Consider the following 18,389-nt stretch of genomic DNA (forward strand, 5'->3'; position numbering starts at 1 on the left):
CACTTTCAAGAACTAAATTCACCAAAACATGAAATGAGTGTAAAACATCTTTTTCATGTTAAACAAATACTAGGTGAAAGGAAAATATTTCTGGGGTGCCTGGCTGGCTCAGTCGGTCAAGCATCTGCTTTTGACTCAGGTCATGATCCTGGGATCCTGGGATAGAGGCCCTGAGTCGAGCTCCCTGCTCGGCGGGGAGTCTGCTTCTCCCTTTGCCCTACATCCCCCCACCCCAGCTCGTGTTCTCTCTCTCACGCTCTCTCTCTCAAATAAATAAATAAAATCTTAATATAAAAAAGAAAATATTTATATTTATTTAAGACACATCGTTTCCAGAGTAGATGATTTTTTAGATGCAAATATACCACATCTCAACACATATAAAATAGTCATAATTTCTGAAAATTACGTCTGCCAGAGAGAAGTGCAATCTCCTTGATTCATATGCCTTTATCCTCGACTGTAGAGGTTCAGCACTTCACATGTTAAATATACCAGAGCAGGGCTCTGGAAAGAAGAACCACTATCAGAAGAGAAGAGTTTCTTATACTTTCTGTGTTTACTGAAATGAAACAAGATGACTTCTCTTGTTTTACATCAAATGCAAAATCTAAAGTAATAATCTTAACAAAAAAGTCCAGTTCTGATGTTTCTTTCCTACCCACAGTAGAGCTCCACTGTGACAGAACATAAAACTAATGGCCCCAATGTATACTAATTTTGCAGAAATATCACATCTAATTTTTTATCTGAAATAAACAACATAAAATGTAATTTGGTGACTGGAAATTAAAGGTTGCAAGGCTTAAGTACTCTAAGGTTTCCAAGAACAATCAATTAGAAAAAGAAAAATACATCAAATACTGTATTTTTTTCATATCCCTAAAACATAAGGCCTTTCTATAAATTAAAACAGTACTGAAACACATAAAATACAGATTCATTAATTAAAATAGACATCCTTAAAAACTTTAAACACTTAAACAAAAATAAAAGTAAATACAAGTAAAAAATAAAAGTAAACAATATTGCAAACAAAAATGATTGATGACCCTATCATGTTAATTTTAATGCACAGTCCTGGATTGACAGTAATGAGGTCACTTGATGTAAGTAAGCTGATGCTCCTCAAATGACATTAAATACTTGCTTTGAACTCTGGGGGTTTAGGCTTTGCAATAAATACGTAATAAATATCTGCAGTACATCCTACATGTTGAGCACTTATCTTTCTCCATTTGAAAGTCTTTCTCCAGAGTCACACTGTCTAAGGACCGTCCCAGGGGGTGGGGAGTAGGGATTCTGCAGCAGGTCCATTAACAGAGCCATCTTTGTATCCATGTGTTCCTGGAGTTGATATATTCGCTGATCGATGTGGTCCACAAGTTTCTTTTCCAGCAGTTCCATATTTTTAGTAAGAATCTTTTCCAAGTAGGTGCACACAGGTTGCTCTTCCATTCTAAAAACAAATGTTAAAAAACCAGTATAACAATCATCCCTGGTATCATAACAGAAACAACCGAACTATACTGAAACAAGCAGCCAACGTACACTGCGGAAATCTGTCTCCACAACGGTGCCGTCTGGGTACGATGTATTTCCGGCTGCCAAAGTACATCTACCAACAGGCAACCACAACCCTGAATGCCCAAAGCATTCTGTATCTGATTCTTACAACATTCCAAGCATACCAGGGAAATGAGGAGAGAACAACGAGGACAGAATGTCTACCCTCACAGAACAAGTCTCTTACAAAGGGTCTTTTGATTTTGAGCCCCCAACCAAAACTGATCTGGCCCAATTTTTTTTAAGGTCTCCACGTATGTCTTCCAAGAACTTCCCTAAACAACCCTACAATTTCAAGTTTTGTCCTTGTCACCCGCACAACCTCACTAAATAATGGAAGGTTTTCTAACCTAATATGAAAACATTTAAAAATGAATGTAACTGGAATGGGCAGACAGAAATAAAAATAGTAAAAAGGGGCGGCCGGGTAGCTCAAGTCGGTTAAGCATCTGACTTCAGCTGGGGTCAAGAGCCCAAGGTCCCTGCTCAGGGAGGAGCCGGCTTCTCCCTCTGCCCCTCCCCCCGCTCATGCTCTCTCTCTCTCTCTCTCTCTCTCTCAAATAAATAAAATCTAATAAATCAAAAGCGCTCGTTTCTCAAGCTCACAACCAATGAACACCAGGACAGCGACTTTCAGGGCGTGGTCCATAAAACCCCGGGGTCGCCATGACTTTTTCAGCTTCCATAAGTGCCAAGTGTTCGTACACTACCACTAAGATGATATCCGAACTCTTCATCCGGATCCTCATGAACATACGGTGACATTTCCCAGAGGCTACACGAGGTGTAGTCACTGCTCAGGTGATCAAAAGAAGTTGTGGTTGAGTATTTTTCTGTTTCTTAGACTTTCTGAAGGTAGTCAATTTAGGGTATAAATATTTTCTCCAGACATCAACCCCGTTTATTCTCAGTACTTCTGCGGTCTTACTAGCTACTGATGCTATATGCTGGAGGGCCACACAGATGAGAATGCCACCAGAAGCTAGTGTCGATTCTATACTTCTCACATAATACCATTCTAAGTTTTTTTTAGGAAATATATTTCTACTACAATTTGTTACGTTACTGTGTAATGGGTTGTTATTTTTTTTTAAAGACTTTATTTATTTATTTGACAGACAGAGAGCACAAGCAGGGGGAGCAGCAGAGGGAGACGGAGAAGTGGGCTCCCTGCTGAGCAAGGAGCCCGATGCGGGACTCGATCCCAGGACCCTGGGATCACGACCCAAGCCGAAGGCAGCCGCTTAACTGAGCCACCCAGGCACCCAACGGGTTTGTTATTTTTAAACAAATGAATCCTTTCATATACTCTACATAAATAAAGGGGCTTTAGAGTCCTCAATTATTTTTCAGAATGTAAAGACCAAAATGTTTGAGAACCCCACTCTAGAATATATGAGGGGGTTTTAAAACGCTGAGTGTTTTTTTGTTCCAAATAACTCCAGATTCACAGGAAGTTGTAAAGATACTAGAGTTCCCCAGGACCCTTTACCCAGTGGTTACATCTCACCTAACTCTGGCAGAATACAAAAGCAGAAAACTGATGTTGGCACGGGGTGCGTGGATGCCGTTCTATCACACGTACACACATTCACGTGAACATCACAACTGAGACGCGCAACTCTTCCTTCACGACAAAGATCTCCCTCCTGCCACCCCCTACTGTCACACCCACTCCCCTAACGCCCTCCACCCCTAACACCTGGCAACCACCAATATGGTCTCCATCTCTACAACTTTGAGGAGGTTATGCAAATACAACCACACACGGCGTGACCTCCTGAGATTCTCTTTTGTCCCTCAGCATAATGTCCTCAGAAGCCATCCAGGTTATTGCGGGTGTCAGTGGTCCGTTCCTTTTATTGATTACCACCCTGTGATATGGATATACCACAGTCTGTTTAACTGTTCATCTATTTTAAGACATTTTGGTTGCGTCCAGGTTTTGGCTGTTACATAGAAATAAAGCTTTGCATGAAGAACTGGGCATAGTTTCTTGTGTGGACGTTTAAGTTTTCATTTCTCCGGGATAAATGCTCAGGAGTGGGACTGCTGGATCAGACGGTAAATGTTTACTTTTCAAGAAATTGCCAAAGTATTTTTTAGAGTGGCTATAGCATTCCACACCCCCACCGCCAGTGTAGAAAAGATCCAGTTTCTCCACATCCTCATCAGCACTGGGTATTGTTACCATTTTTTGTTTTTATTTTAATCTTCAAATAACTGTGCAGAGGTATCTTGTGGTTTTGATATTCATTTCCCTGACAGCCATGAGGTCAATGATGATCATCTTTTCCCTTGCTTATTTGGTATGTGTACCCTTTCTAGTAACATGTCTCCATGTCTGTTGCCCATCTTCTGATCGAACTTTTTTCTTACGTGAATTCTGGGAGCGACAGAAATGCAGGCCATCTGTTAAATTTGTGACTTGCAAATATTTCCTCCCACTTTGTATCTGCATCTTAATCCTCTTAACGGGGTCTTTCACAAGGCAGAAGTTTTACATTTTGACGGGATCCAATATATCAGTGTTCCCATTACTGTGATTCTGGTATCACCTAAGGGTCTTTTCCTACTCTGAGGTTCCCAAATGTTCTACATACTACTGGAAAAGTTTTATAGCTTTCTGCTTATTTGTTTTTAAAGATTTTATTTTTAAGTAATCTCTACACCTAAGGCAAGTATCAAACTCACAAGAGTTGCACGCTCTGCAAAAAATAAATTAAAAAAATAAAATTAAAAATTAGAAAAAAAAAAAGAGTTCCATGCTCGGCCGATTGAGCCAGCCAGAAGCCCCTATAGCTTTACGTTGTACGTTTAAGTCCACGATCCACGTTCAGTTATAGCTCCTAAAATTACTGGAAACAGCTACAGGCAGTAGTTAGTGAAACAAATCTGTTGTCCCCCAACTGATTCTTCCATCTACGAAACCTAAACCACATTTGTCTGAAATACTTACGCAACACCAACAACGCCTTCCCCAGCCTTAGTGATGCCTTCCTGCCACTTGGTGTTACGTCCCACACGGAGATGGTTAACCTGACTACATAAATTCTGGAGAAAAGGCAGCAACTCAGAGTTAGGGACATTTGAGTTGTCACTCGCTTTTTTCGGCAGGAAAGAAGAAACTGCGTTTCTCAGGTCATTCTCAAGAAAAGAATGGTTTTGTGGCACAATGTTATACTCTTGGAGGTTTGTAGTGTTTCCTGCACCCGGTGGCTGTGGACTTTTATCAACGTAGGTGTTTAAGTCTTCAGTCAGGGTTCCAGATGTCAATCCGGTTCTAAAAGGGAAAGGCGTGGAGGGTGACTTGTCTGAGGCTCCTGAAGCAACTGACGACTGCAGGTCGATCATACGTTTGTAGCCAGTATTTCCCAAAGCCGACCGAAGCTGCTCTCCGATGGGAACACAATTCTAAGCAAGGTGAATAAATACATGTTACTATTGGTAGTAGCGACAGCTACCTTTTGGGCTAATTACTCTAAGTCAAAGCAACGCGCATGCTCTCATCTGATCCTCTAAACATCCATATGATGTAGGCTACAATCTTAAGTTGAGGAGACCACAGCTAAGCTGAAACCAAGGCTGAAGGTAACCTGCCTAAGGTAACATAACTAGTGTAACAGTTAGTAACCAGTAAGTGGCAGAATGGGGACATGAACCCAGACCACCTAACTCCAGAGTCAAGGCTTTTAATGGTTTCCCTGTAGTTTTTCCTAAAGGAAATATTAAATATTAGCATGCTTAGTAAAGTTGCATTAGCATTAATGTCTCCACTACGAAGGCCTCCTTAATTTATGGTAATAAAACACAGTACTCTCAACTGAGGCACAGTAATTAGTAATATTCTTAGATTTAAATATCACCCATCAAGTTTCCCATATAATAAGCTAACCTAAGGAGATCTGTTATAACTAGCTTATCATGGAAGATACACCAGATAGCTTATATACTAGAAGTTTGATGTTTCGGGGCACCCGGGTGGCTCAGTCGTTAAGCGTCTGCCTTCAGCTCAGGTCATGATCCCGGGGTCCTGGGACCGAGCCCCGCGTCGGGCTCCCTGCTCGGCGGGAAGCCTGCTTCTCCCTCTCCCACCCCCTCTGCTTGTGTTCCCTCTCTCGCTGTGTCTCCTTCTGTCAAAGAAATAAATAAAATCTTTAAAAGAAGTCTGATGTTTCATCAGTACAGTTGCGACATCTGCAACAACTAAAATGAGCCCACTTTTGGCTATGTCTGCCTTAATGATTTACAGGATAACAGATTATGTTTTACGGCCTCAACTGAACTGGCTATGCTCTATTATTTCATGACAGGGTTCTGGCTCACTTCTGTGATGAGGTTACGTGGTCTCCCATACAGGGGCATGTTCTTGCTATGCTCTTCAGTTCTTCTGCAAGAGTAAAGCAAAACTACCTCTAGCCTACGAAACTGCTAAGTTATAGGGCTGTATTCTAAATTGGAAACACAAAACTCTATTCTTACTCGGGAGATATCAACACATCCGTACTCCTGCTCAACACCTACTGAAAGAGACTGAGACAAGTGTTATGCAGGTTAGCTAAAGAAACTCAGTACATACATTGTCTAGACACTCTAAAAAATGATTCCTGGACTGAACCAAACCAAAATTCATTTGGTCAACAAATATTTACCAGAAATCTACTCTGTGCTTCCGGCACAGAAAATAAGTGGGTGAACAAAACAAATGAAAAGCACTGATATGTGGAACCAATATGGGAGCAGAGAACAATGGAAAGAAGCAAGGAAGGAAGGAAAGTAGGAAGGAAGGAAGGTAGGCAGGCAGGCAATATATCATGTGGATGGAGACGGTGATAAATACTTTAGGGAAAAATAAAGGAGGCAAGGGAAATGATGAGATCCAGGGAAGTCGGTGGGGGTGGAGGGGGCAGCAGGAGGGTCTCCATGAGACTTCTTTTACTGAACTGTACTTTGGAGGAATACTCTTTATAAAGAAACGTTATTTTCTTCTACTGAATGCAAGGTTTGGATAAACCTTAAATTATTCCTACAAGATGGACTGTATATAATTATATAAATTACATATATTATACATTATATATACAATACATATAATTATATACAAAATTTTAAAATTCAACAACTCTCCTTTGATAGAAAGGAGCCTTACTCAATCATGATGACAAAGCTAAATTATTTTTGGTAGTGGTAAACAGTCCAAAAAAACCTTAATGACAGAAACATGAAAATTCTTTTAATTAAATTTTAGTTTTAGAGAGAGAGAGCATGATTGGGGGGGTGGAGAGAGGCAGAGAGAGAGAGAGAGAGAATCCCAAGCAGGCTCCATGCCCAGTATGGAACCCGACTCGCGGCTTGATCTCACGACCCTGAGATCCGTGACCTGAGCCGAAATCAAGAGTCGGACGCTTAACAGACTAAGCCACTGAAGGACCCCAGGAAATCGAAAATTTGGTAGAAATAGCAGTGAAATCAATGTCAAAATTGTGTATGGCAACTAATTTGGCAGAAATTTTAATTAAGAAAATGGAAACGCAAATAAAGTATTTGCTATGTGAGGTTTTCTTTTCTGATATACCAAATTTTAATTAGAAGAAATTCAGTGATTCCAAAAATTAGTCATATTTTTCTCAGATGAGAGCTTTTAAGGTAATTTCCTTTTCCTCTTTGTATTAAATATCACGGAATTCACAGGTAAGTCTATATGGCAGTGCAGTGAATACACCAACTTTAGGTGCTGGTGGCTATTCTTCTGTTTCCTTTTGTTTCATTTACTCAGTTCTTCTAATCTTCTTGTGCTGTCTCACACATGGTGCCATGAAAGGTCCACCAAAACCCTTTTAAAAGTAGGCAGGGGAATATGTATGAAATAATTTATACATATTTATTGCTTAGGATCCAGGTCAGATGTTATATGGAAAACACTTACACAGTAGCTTAAAAGAACACAGAAGCATTCACACAAAATTATGTCCATATACCTATACATGAATATGTAAAGGGCCATGTATCTGTGTAGACACATCATTTAATACACGTGCACATTTACCCCCAGACTTGTGAAAAATTAAGGGTCTATTTCTGAACATCTCGTCAGATATCTGAAAGGACTGTCTAACTTTTATTATAAAAAATTTAAACAAGTATCACCTTGAAAAAGCAAGAAAAAAACATATTTGTATTTTAAAGGTGAAATTAGTAAACTGTAAATCCTGCATAACTGAGTACGTTTTCTTCGAGAAAAATGGGGTGCATCCTTTCATTCAGGCAACATTAAATGAAAACTATAGGCTAGGCACTTTGATATAGAATTCCTATTCAATTTTGCTAAATTGTAAAGCAAACACAAATCAAAGCCAGCAAATTTGAACGTGAAATATAAAGAAATAAGAAAACACTTTAACAAAACTTTTAAGAACACAAGCAACCCCAAAGCACAGGTGAAGCCGGGAAAGGTGGAAGGCTTCTAACAAAGCTTCCCAGGTCACTTCTTTCCCCTTCACGACAGGCCCTGCCCAAATTAATGTAGGAAGGTTCTAAATCGCGTGTGCGGTTACACAGCTTCCACTGAAGGAACAGTTTTGGTCATGAAACATCCCTACTATATTTATTTACTTTTAACATTTTATTTTTAATTAATCTCTACACCTAACGTGGGGCTCGAACTTATAAGCCCGAGATTAAGAGTCACACGCTCTACCATCTGAGCCAGCCAGATGCCCCAAAACATCCCTACTTGAGACTTAACAGTTACGTAGCTTACATGACACTTTCTAGGGAGACATTCCATAGATTCCTGCTTGTTAATAACATGCAATCCTAGAAAACCAGGTGTGCCCCGTAAGAATCATCCCATAAAGAGAGCCTCCACACTTGGAAGAGGTCTTTTATTAGCATGTTTAAAAGAACATTGAACTGAATCACCTTCCTTCTTCCGCAGGGTTCCCCAAATGGCCCCATATACAAGGATTTCTTGGGGGGAGGGGGGCACGTCACAACACGTGCACTGGATGGAAGGACTTGCATGTATTTCTACATACGCAGGAAACTCTAGGATACACACCAAGCTGGGCAAGAGAATGAAAGCTGGGAGAGCACTTTTATGATTTATTTAATGCACTTCTGAATGGATGGATATTAATAGCAAAGAGAACAGGTTATTTTTGGAATTAAACCAAAAAACTTAAAGACATGACCAAAAAAACTATCCATGTTATCTCTTTTTCCAAAGTTCAGTTTTTAGAACACAAAAATCAGTCCATGAGCTGATTTTACCTCATTAACCCTCTCTGATGTTTCCAAAGTCTTGCACACAGAAAATAATTTCGTCTTGTTCTACATTTTCTATCTCCGTGGGATCCTTCTCCTCGATCACTTGTTCTTAAAATACACTATGCGTTAAGAATCATCTGGGGATGCCTGGTTGATATAATTCCCGGATCCCACCTTCTGGGTTTCAGGTCATTGGTGACAGCCAGGAATCTGCACTTTATAAACATTCCAAGGGATTCCGATACAGGGAAGCTCCTTATCTCTATCATTCTTGAAACAAACCCATTTAACCCTGGGTACCTCCACATTCCAACTACCCCCATTTACTGCCTAACCCCTCAAGAGCTCGTTTCCATATCATGATCATTCAATCTGAACCCTGAAGATCTCCAAGAAGCACTTAGCTGACAACCCAAAAGGCACATGTATCATATACTTACTTGGAGTCACAAACAAGACAGACCAGCTCCCTGTCTGCATGAAGCTTGTATTTGAATGAGGTAAACAGACCAACATATAAACAACAACAAAACAGTCAAGAAGGCTCTGATGAAAATTTTAAACCGGTGGCTGGGGAAGGATGTGTTACATCTAAGTTACACTAAGGATGTAACACTGAAGTTGAAATCTGAATAAAAAGAAAAAGCCAGCCCTGCCCCAGTCTGGGGAAGAGGCTTGTGGAGAAAGAGAAAAATTAAGAGTGCCAAGGTCCTGAACACACGTGAATATCTGAGCACTACACACATCAGCATGTCTGGAAGCCAGGTGTCCCAGGAGATTTGGTAGGAGATGAGGTTAAGGAATCAAAGAAGGCCCAGATCTTAGACGCCAGGGTAAGGAATCTGGGTTACTTCTGAGGGTGATGAGAAGCAGTCAGAGGGCTTCACACAGGGAACGATGAGTCTGATTTACCCTTTGAGATTACTCTGGTCACCCTGTGGAGAATGGACTGCAGTCGAGCAGGAGGACCAGTCAGGGACTTCCTGAGGATCGAGGTGGGGTGACGGTACAAGAGAAAGAAAAGTATGGAACTGGTACTTTTTTGAAACCTTCCTTTCCAGGGTTCCCAGGATAACCGTCAACTTTCCCAGTTTCCCTGTCTTGCCCATTGCATCAGTGACACCTGGACTGAATTACGATTGGTAAAGCTCACAAAAGGTACACAAGTTGTTTGTTTCGACTATTTCTTTTAAACTTTCCCATGAATCCTTTATCTTAGCAGTATTATCGTTTATAGATTTTGAACACGACAAAATTTATGTAAAAAAGAGGAAGCAGGGGTGCCTGGGTGGCTCAGTCGTTGAGTGTCTGCCTCCGGCTCAGGTTATGGTCCCAGGGTCCTGGGATCGAGCCCCGCATCTGGCTCCCTGCTTAGCGGGAAGCCTGCTTCTCCCTCTCCCACTGCCCCTGCTTGTGTTCTCTCTCTCACTGGCTGTCTCTCCCCTCTGTCAAAAATAAATAAATAAAATCTTAAAAAAAAAAGACGAAGCAATGCCACATTACGCAACTACTCATGTCAGCACCACAACCTGAAATCAGGTCTCCTGACATCAGATCTTCCCTCGTGCTACTGGGTCACACCGCTGGTCTTCCGCTGTTCTATTCCTTTTCCTGCTCCCTATTATCCTTACCAAACCTAGCTACTCCCCATGGACCTTTCTTCCTTGCTCCGGCTCTCCCTTCAGCACTTTCCCTGCCCTCTACTGGGTACATCTCTCAAACCTCCCTTCGGCTCCCCCACCTCCACCCGCACACCCTCCTGTGCTTCCAAAAGCTCGCAGCATCATCCCAGGAACTGTCTGATTCACATCTACAACTTGATATTCCCAAAATCAAACTCCCTTTTTCCCAACGGTCTCCTCCCTTGGGTTCCATTGATATCGTTGGTACCACCATCTTCCAAACCTCAACGTCCCCTTTAACTCTATTTTTCTCTGGCGATACCAATATCAAGTTATCTAGAGCTGATGGCACCATCATGGTAACATCTCACAATCCAGCATCAGGTTATCCGTCCAATTTTAGACCCTCCTTCTTGACTCTCATCTGGATGAGGAAAGGAGCACGGAACGGCTCCCCCCGGCGTCTCACATCCTACCGATCACTGTTGCTTCTCACTCCTCTTACGCATAGCGCTAGGTTAGTTTCTCAAAATGTACGCAAAACCACGCAGGTACTTTTAACGGAGCATTCAAAACCCTCTATGGTCCAACCCCAAGCTAACTCCCCCAACCACTTCTTCACCCCAGAGAAGTGAACTTCTACTCATTTCCTAGCTATATCCTGTTCCTTCTAGCACTGAAGAGTCACTCCATGCTATTTTCTCTCTCCCGAACTGCACCCCTCCAAATTTACTTGCCCGGTCCCATCCTTCTTCCTTCAAGACCTAGATAAAATGAGACTATATAAAGATCCTTAAAGACGGGCTACAAACTAACTGATCTTTGAACTTCCTAAAGTGCTCCAAACATTGCCTTATTCGCTGAGAAGGTGCTTAATAAATAGCTGCTGAATGAATGAGTAAATTCATGGAAAATTGTAAAGATCTGTGGTAAGATATTTTGTGGAAGAGAAAGTCTACAAAATGTTCTTTTACAAAGCAAATAAAGGTAGCGGTCAAATCAACAAAGTTCAAAGAAAAAACTTAAGTCGATACGTGGCCTTATGAAAAGCCGTCATTCTGAAATTTTTAATGGTACCTCGACAGAATCCACGTCTACCTACCTGCTGCTGAAATTTAACCATATTCATCAGTTGCTGAGCGCCAGGTGACAACTTTGACCCCATGGCCTCCATGAGAGTTTGGACCCTCTGCAGGTCTATCCTTGATCCTAGAGCAGGAGAGCTTGTGGAAGAATTTGTTGAAACCCGCCTCAACTGTACCACAATTTTACTGATGAACACACACTGCTTTTCACCAAAGGAGAGCAACTATTATAAAACAAAGAAGTTCCAGAAAATAATAATATTAAACAGTAATCACTACTTAAGGTCACTTTTCTATATAAACTGGCAATAACGCACTTAGGAAAATAAACTTTAAATACATGTTCATTTTTAAGTTTTCCTGAAAATTGTAACGATCAGCACTTCTAATTTACCACAAGGCTCATAAGAACGATTTATAAAAAGAATACCATTTGAAACTGAATAAATACACAGAATATACAAAAGGGGCTACGATAAGATTTCGTTCACTTAAATTAATGAATAAAAATAAACTATACCAATCTGAGAACTTAACACAGCACGGCTAGCTATAATACTATTTAATACAAAAGAAGGCTTTACAAAAGCACTTCCAAAGTATTTACTGAAATACTAAAAATAAGTCAGTCTTTTAGAACTGAGAATTTTAAGAGAAAGTCAGATATGGTCTAACATAACCTACTGGTTCACACACAAAAAGATGAGGTCAGGGGTGATTTTCTGACTTGTCACAGGATTACCAAATTGGTAAAAGTCAAGCTTGGAACCTAGCCCTCTGGCTTCTATAGCAGTGTCCTGCCCAGTGCTTTAGGCTGCCTTATTTCATCCATGTTTCTGAACCAAAAGACATTTCTTGTGTCATATGGACAACAAAGTAGCAAAGTAGAAAGGGACCAGGATTTAGAATCAGACAGAGTCAATGACGACTCTACTTAGAGCCTGTGTGACCCGGGGAAAAAGGCAGAAACCTGAGTCAGGAATAAAATGAGGGAGGGTAAAAAACAATGATTTTACACGGTTGTTATGAGGACTAGGTGTTAAAATTCCCAGTACCTACCACTGTAAGTAAGTGCTGAAAAGGATGGGTCAGTAACTTCTAACTTTCATATACTACTGCCCCAGAACAACCTTTAGCGGGCCTAGGATGTCTCTAATGAGACTACCCTTAGCATTCCCGTAGAACTTCCATAGAACAGGTAACAAAAAACACTCACCTTCAGATACACATACGAAACCATGTGTAACATGACAACACAGGTCAAGAACCCATAATCCAAGAACTCTGAGCATGGCACCAAAGAAGTGACTGTCCTCAACAATTAAGGAACCTCCGCATTACATTTACACACCTACCTTCTAACCTCCCTGCTACCCTCCTGTTTTTTCATCCCCATTGCTCCACCACTGAATATGGGACATATTGTGCTCATTGAGTCAGCTTATAATCTATTTCATCACACGAGAATGTCAGCAACATGAGCGCAGTCATTCATTATATTCCTGCTAATTCCTACATGCCTAGTTACAGTATCTAGCATCCGTAGGCATTCAAATAGTATTGAATGCATGAAACACTTCATTTAAATAAATCTGGAAGCTATTAATATATACCATATAAACCAGTATGTTGGAATAATCACTTCTGTAAATTTGGTACCAGCAGGCTATGAAATTACTTACTGCTTCTTATTCTAAAGTCTTGTAACCTTGTATAAAGTAATGTGGAGATAAAAAGATAGCAAGGATTTATTTCCTTTTTAAAAAATTTAAATTTAAAAACAGCTTTATTGAGATATAATTAAAGTGCCAAACAATCAAATGATTTCAAGTGTACAATTCAGTGCATTTTAGTATATTCACAGAGTTGCGTAGCCATTATAGTTTTATTTTATTCTATTTCTTATCTTTTCAGATGTTTTTTTAAGTTCTAGTTAGTTAACATACAGTGCAATGCTGGTTTCAGGAGTAGAATTCAATGATTCACCACTTCCACATAACGCTCAGTGCTCATCGTAACAAGTGCCCTCCTTAATACCCATCACACATTTAGCACATCCCCCACCCACCTCCCTCCAGCAACCCTGTTTGTTCTCTATCTTTAAGAGTCTCTTACGGTTTGTTTCTTTTTTCTCCCCCTGCCCCATATGTTCATCTGTTTTCTTCCCTAAATTCCACATATGAGTGAAACCATGTATTTGTCTTTCTCTAACTTTTATCGCTTAGCAGAATACACTCTAGCTCCCTCCATGTTGTTGCAAATGGCAAGATTTCATTCATTTTGATGGCTGAGTAATATCCCATCGTATACATATACCACATCCTTAATCATTCATCAGCTGATGCACATTTGGGCTCTCTCCATAGTTTGGCTGCTATAAACATCATTGTTGATAATGCTGCTATAAACACTGGGGTGCATGTACCCCTTCCAATTTGTATTTTTCTATCTTTTGGGTTGTTACCTGGTGGTGCAACTGCTGGGTCGAAGGGCAGTTCTATTTTTTAACTTTTTTGAGGAACCTCCATACTGTTTTCCAGAGTGGCTGCACCAGTGTGCATTCCCACCAACAGTGCAAGAGGGTTCCCCTTTCTCCACATCCTCACCAACACCCGTTGTTTCTTGTGTTGTTAATTTTAGCCATTCTGACACGTGTCAGCTGATATCTCATCACGGTTTTGATTTGCATTTCCCTGATGATGAGTGATGTTGAGCATCTTTTCACGTCTGTTAGCCATTTGTAGGTCTTTTTTGGAAAATGTCTGTTTATGTCTTCTGCCCATTTCTTCACTGGATTATTTGTGTTTTGGGTGTTGAGTTTGATAAGTTCTTTAAAGACTTTGGATACTAACCCTTTATCAGATGTCATTTGCAAATATCTTCTCCCATTCCGTAGGCTGCCTTTTAGTTTTGTCGTGTCCTTCACCGTGCAGAAACTTTTTATCTTGATGAAGTCCCAATACTTCATTTTGGCTTTTGTTTCCCTTGTCTCTGGCAAGAAGTTGCCGTGGCCAAGATCAAAGACGTTGCTGCCTGTGTTCTCCTCTAGGATTTGGATGGTTTCCTGTCTCACATTTAGGTCTTTCATCCTTTTTAAATTTATTTTTGTACATGGTGTAAGACAGTGGTCCGGTTTCATTCTTCTGCATGTTGCTGTCCAATTTTCCCAACACCATTTGTTGAAGAGACAGTCTTTCTTCCATTGGATATCCTTTCCCACTTTGTTGACGATTAGTTGACCACATAGTCGTGGCTCCGTTTCTGGGTTTTCTATTCTGTTCCATTGATCTACGTATCTGTTTAGGTGCCAGTACCATACTACCTTGATGACTACAGCTTTGTAGTATAGCTTGACGTCCAGAATCGTAACGCCTCCAGCTTTGTTTTTCTTTTTCAGGACTGTGTTTTTGCTACATGGGGTCTTCTGTGGTTCTGTACAAATTTTAGGGTTGTTTGTTCTAGCTCTGTGAAAAATGCTCATGGTATGTTGATAGGGATTGCATTAAATGTATAGATTGCTTTGGGTAGTATAGACATTTGAACAATGTTTGATCCCCTAGTCCATGAGCATGGAATGTTTTTCCATTCCTTCGTGTCCTCTTCAATTTCATTCATAAGTTTTCTGTAGTTTTCAGAAAGTAGATCTTTCACCTCTTTGGTTAGGTTTATTCCTAGGTATCTTATGGTTTTTGGTGAGAGCCATTGCACTTTTAGAACATCACCCAAAAAGTAGCCATGTTCCCCCTGACAGTCACTCCCCATCCCACCAATACCCACCCCCCCACTCCCTCCCAGCCCTAGATAGTAAGTAATCTACTTTCAGTCTCTGTGGATTTGCATGTTCTGGACCTTATATATACATACACAGAGAATCATACAATATGTGATCCCAAGTTCTTTTGCACGGTATGTTTCAAGGTTCATCTGTGTTTCTATATGCTTTTCATGACCGAGTACTTTTCGATTGTGTGGGTATTCCATATTTTGTTTACACATTCAGTGATGGACCGTTGGGTTGTTTTCTTTGCAACCTTTTGGCTATTAGGAATGGTGATGAACATTCATGTACATACCAAGTTTTTTTTTTTTGTCCCTTAATTTATCCATGAAGTAGTTCGAAAGAAATAAAGAGGCTGCCCATGGTCATTTGACTACGCAACAAAACAGGAGGAATATCCTGGGTCTATGTCTTCCAGCTCAGTAACTTTTCTCTAGGCTCCAGTGAGAACACTAAAGTTCACCGCAATGATATTTTTCATATTCAAGACATCAGTCCCAATCCCTTTAACTTTTGGATGCTCTTCTCTAAAACTTCCCCAATTCCCTTCTTTCTTGATATATCTCCCTATATCTTTCTTGATATAATAAAGCCAAAACTGCTTATAGTTTTCACGACACCATATTTTTATATAAAGATAATAAGGAACAAAGCTGGACTAACCATATGACTGAACCAACAGAAAACAAGTACAAATCATACAAAAACATTTGCAGTTGTCAAACTAGTTAAAATCTAGTGATGACTTACCTTTACTTTACAAGCATGGCTGGAGGACTCCAATTTTAAATATTTTTTGTAGAAAACAATTCTGTGCTCACTAAAAATAAAACGGAATTTAAATCAATTTTACTTCTATTAGTTTGAACAGTTACATTTAAAAATGAATTGTTCCAAAGGAATAAACAAAGAAACAGCAGAATCAGCTATAAGTACAGAAAACAGACGGACCGCTGTCAGAGGGATGGGCAAAATGGATGAAGGGGCGTGAGAGAGATACAGGCTTCTGGTTATGGAATGAGTAAGTAGTGGGAATAAAAGGTACAGTATAGGAAATACAGTCAATGATACTGTAGTAGACTTGCGTGGCCACAGATGATATTGCAGTAGCAATATGTCAACGATCTTGACATAATATCGTACAGTAACAGACGGTAGTTATACTCGTGGTGAGCACAGCATAACCTATGCAGATGCTGAATCACTATGGCGTACACCTGCAACTAATGCAATGTTGTGTCAACTATACTCAAAGGAAAAAACACCACTTTTTCTAATTGCTTCTAAGCCCTTCCTTAAACCCTGAGGTTGAATTCGGGTAGAATCCTTGTATCAGAACCTGGAGAAAAATCACAGGCTAACGCGCGGACCTGTGGGTTACACAGACGGCTGTGGGGCACCGTCTTGGGCCTGCGCACCGTTTGTGATGGGCTTCCTTTCAGAAACATGTGTTCAACGTTGCAGACTAACCGCCCAATTGCCTTTGGGAAACAGACCACTGTGTGCTCATGGAGAAAGCCGAGGGGCAGGAATAGGGACTGACTGTACGACCCTCTAGCCAGTCACCTCCCTCACTCAGCCGAAATCTCCGCATTTACAACAACGAGAAAGCTCAGACTATCTCAAAGAGCCCTTAAAGGGAGAAACTGAGAAACTGCCCCTCCTGCAACCTTTGGGCTATTAGGAATGGTGACGTTTTCATCTTCTCCTCCCCGGCGTCTGGCCTCAGTGTCAGGCCACCAACCACCACCACAAAGGCCGAGGACAGTCACACCGCCGCGCGAGAACACTGCCGCCTTAACGAGTTACCAACCTGTGATCCCGATCACTACAAACATTCTTGCCCCTACTGGTTCCACAGTACTCGTCTCCTAAGTACACTTCCATATTTCTTGCTGAACTCAAAATGCCAACAGCAACGATTTCCTCGCCTCCGTTAGGGTCACATCTCAGGTAAAGGAAGCAGGGCTTTTCATCGGGGCTGTTCAGGCTGCTCTTCAGAACCACCAGATCTTGGCTGAAAAGAAAACCGTCCAACACTTGCCTCAGTCTACTTGTCCGAACACCGCCCACAAGCCTCTTATCAGGCCACGGTCCTCCTCCTAACTCACGTCTTCATTTACCACTGAGGTCCCCGCACCTTCCCGAGCACCCAACAGACGCTGGACACAGATTCCCAAGGACATGCACACTCCGGACACCAGGGCTTTGCCCTCTACGGCTCCCTCGATTGCCGACGCGATCCCCGGTAGGTACGTCTCATTTCAAGAGAGAAAGTTCGCTGGGACCTACTGTGTGCACCACAGTGGGCAACAGAAGACACCACGAGGCAAACGCCTATCTCTTGCATAACGAAGCCGATGCGGGCTCTCGACAGTCCCACTTATTAACGCCGACTCGGGTCGACAGGAGGCCTCTGCCGGTTTTGCGCGCGGAGGGGGGGGCGGAGCCCGGTTCCGACCCGGCGGCGGAGCCGGTCCCCGGCCGCCGGCCCCGCGCCCGACACTCACGGCCCCGGCCCCGCCTCCGGCCCCGCTCCCCGCACACACCTGCCGCCAGCTCGGCTCCCGGATCCCGGGCCCACACCCTCTCCCCGCACGGCCCCCACCCGCCTTCCCGGCTTCCCCAGGGGCACGACCTTCCCGCAGCGGCGGCCCCAGTCCCCGCCGGCCCGGCGCACCCCGGGGCAGGCGGAGCCAGCGGTTCCTCCCAGTCCAAGTCCCGGGCGCCGACGTCAGCCCGGGTGAGACGGAGGCTGTGGGCCAGGGCTCCGCAGGCGGCATCCCAGGAAGAGGCCAGCATCGGGCGGCGGGTCAGTCCCACGTCCTCGGCCCCGGTCTCCATTCTGCCGCCGCCAGTTCAGGCTGAGCCCGGAACCTCTCTTCCAGGGCTTGCGTTTCCGCCAGGAACAGAGGGGAGGCGAAGGAGCAGACCGGCTTCCGGCTCGGCTGGCTTCAAACCCAAGCCCCGCGGCTCCTCGCCCAGCCGGGGAGAAAACCAGGTACCGGAGACACGCATGCGCGCGCCAGCCGGCTGCAGCAACGCGCTTCCAAACTGGGAGGGGGGGCG

The 18,389-nt window shown here is 42.4% G+C and overlaps 1 protein-coding gene across 4 annotated transcripts; it reads right to left on the minus strand.

Annotated features, from left to right (window-relative positions):
• Positions 1-291: 291 nt before the first annotated feature.
• On the minus strand, positions 292-18,308 carry LOC123847130 (ATPase PAAT). 4 transcript variants are annotated; one of them, XM_045879229.3, is made up of 6 exons: positions 18,001-18,308; positions 17,134-17,337; positions 16,071-16,140; positions 11,560-11,766; positions 4,526-4,980; positions 292-1,459 (listed from the first exon to the last, which is right to left on the minus strand). In XM_045879229.3, exons 1-6 carry the CDS (start codon positions 18,162-18,164, stop codon positions 1,225-1,227), a joined length of 1,335 nt encoding a protein of 444 aa, XP_045735185.2. In that variant the 5' UTR covers positions 18,165-18,308; the 3' UTR covers positions 292-1,224. The 4 variants fall into 4 exon arrangements, with proteins under 4 accessions (XP_045735185.2, XP_064451463.1, XP_064451464.1 ...); XM_064595393.1 differs by having other exon boundaries at positions 17,959-18,308; XM_064595394.1 differs by lacking the exon at positions 18,001-18,308 and adding an exon at positions 17,432-17,601.
• Positions 18,309-18,389: the final 81 nt, after the last annotated feature.

The sequence above is a fragment of the Mirounga angustirostris genome, unplaced genomic scaffold, assembly GCF_029215605.1.
Source record: "Mirounga angustirostris isolate CCGP_5_RB_7025 unplaced genomic scaffold, mMirAng1.0.hap1 SCAF_6, whole genome shotgun sequence".
NCBI classification, from domain to species: Eukaryota; Metazoa; Chordata; class Mammalia; order Carnivora; family Phocidae; genus Mirounga; species Mirounga angustirostris.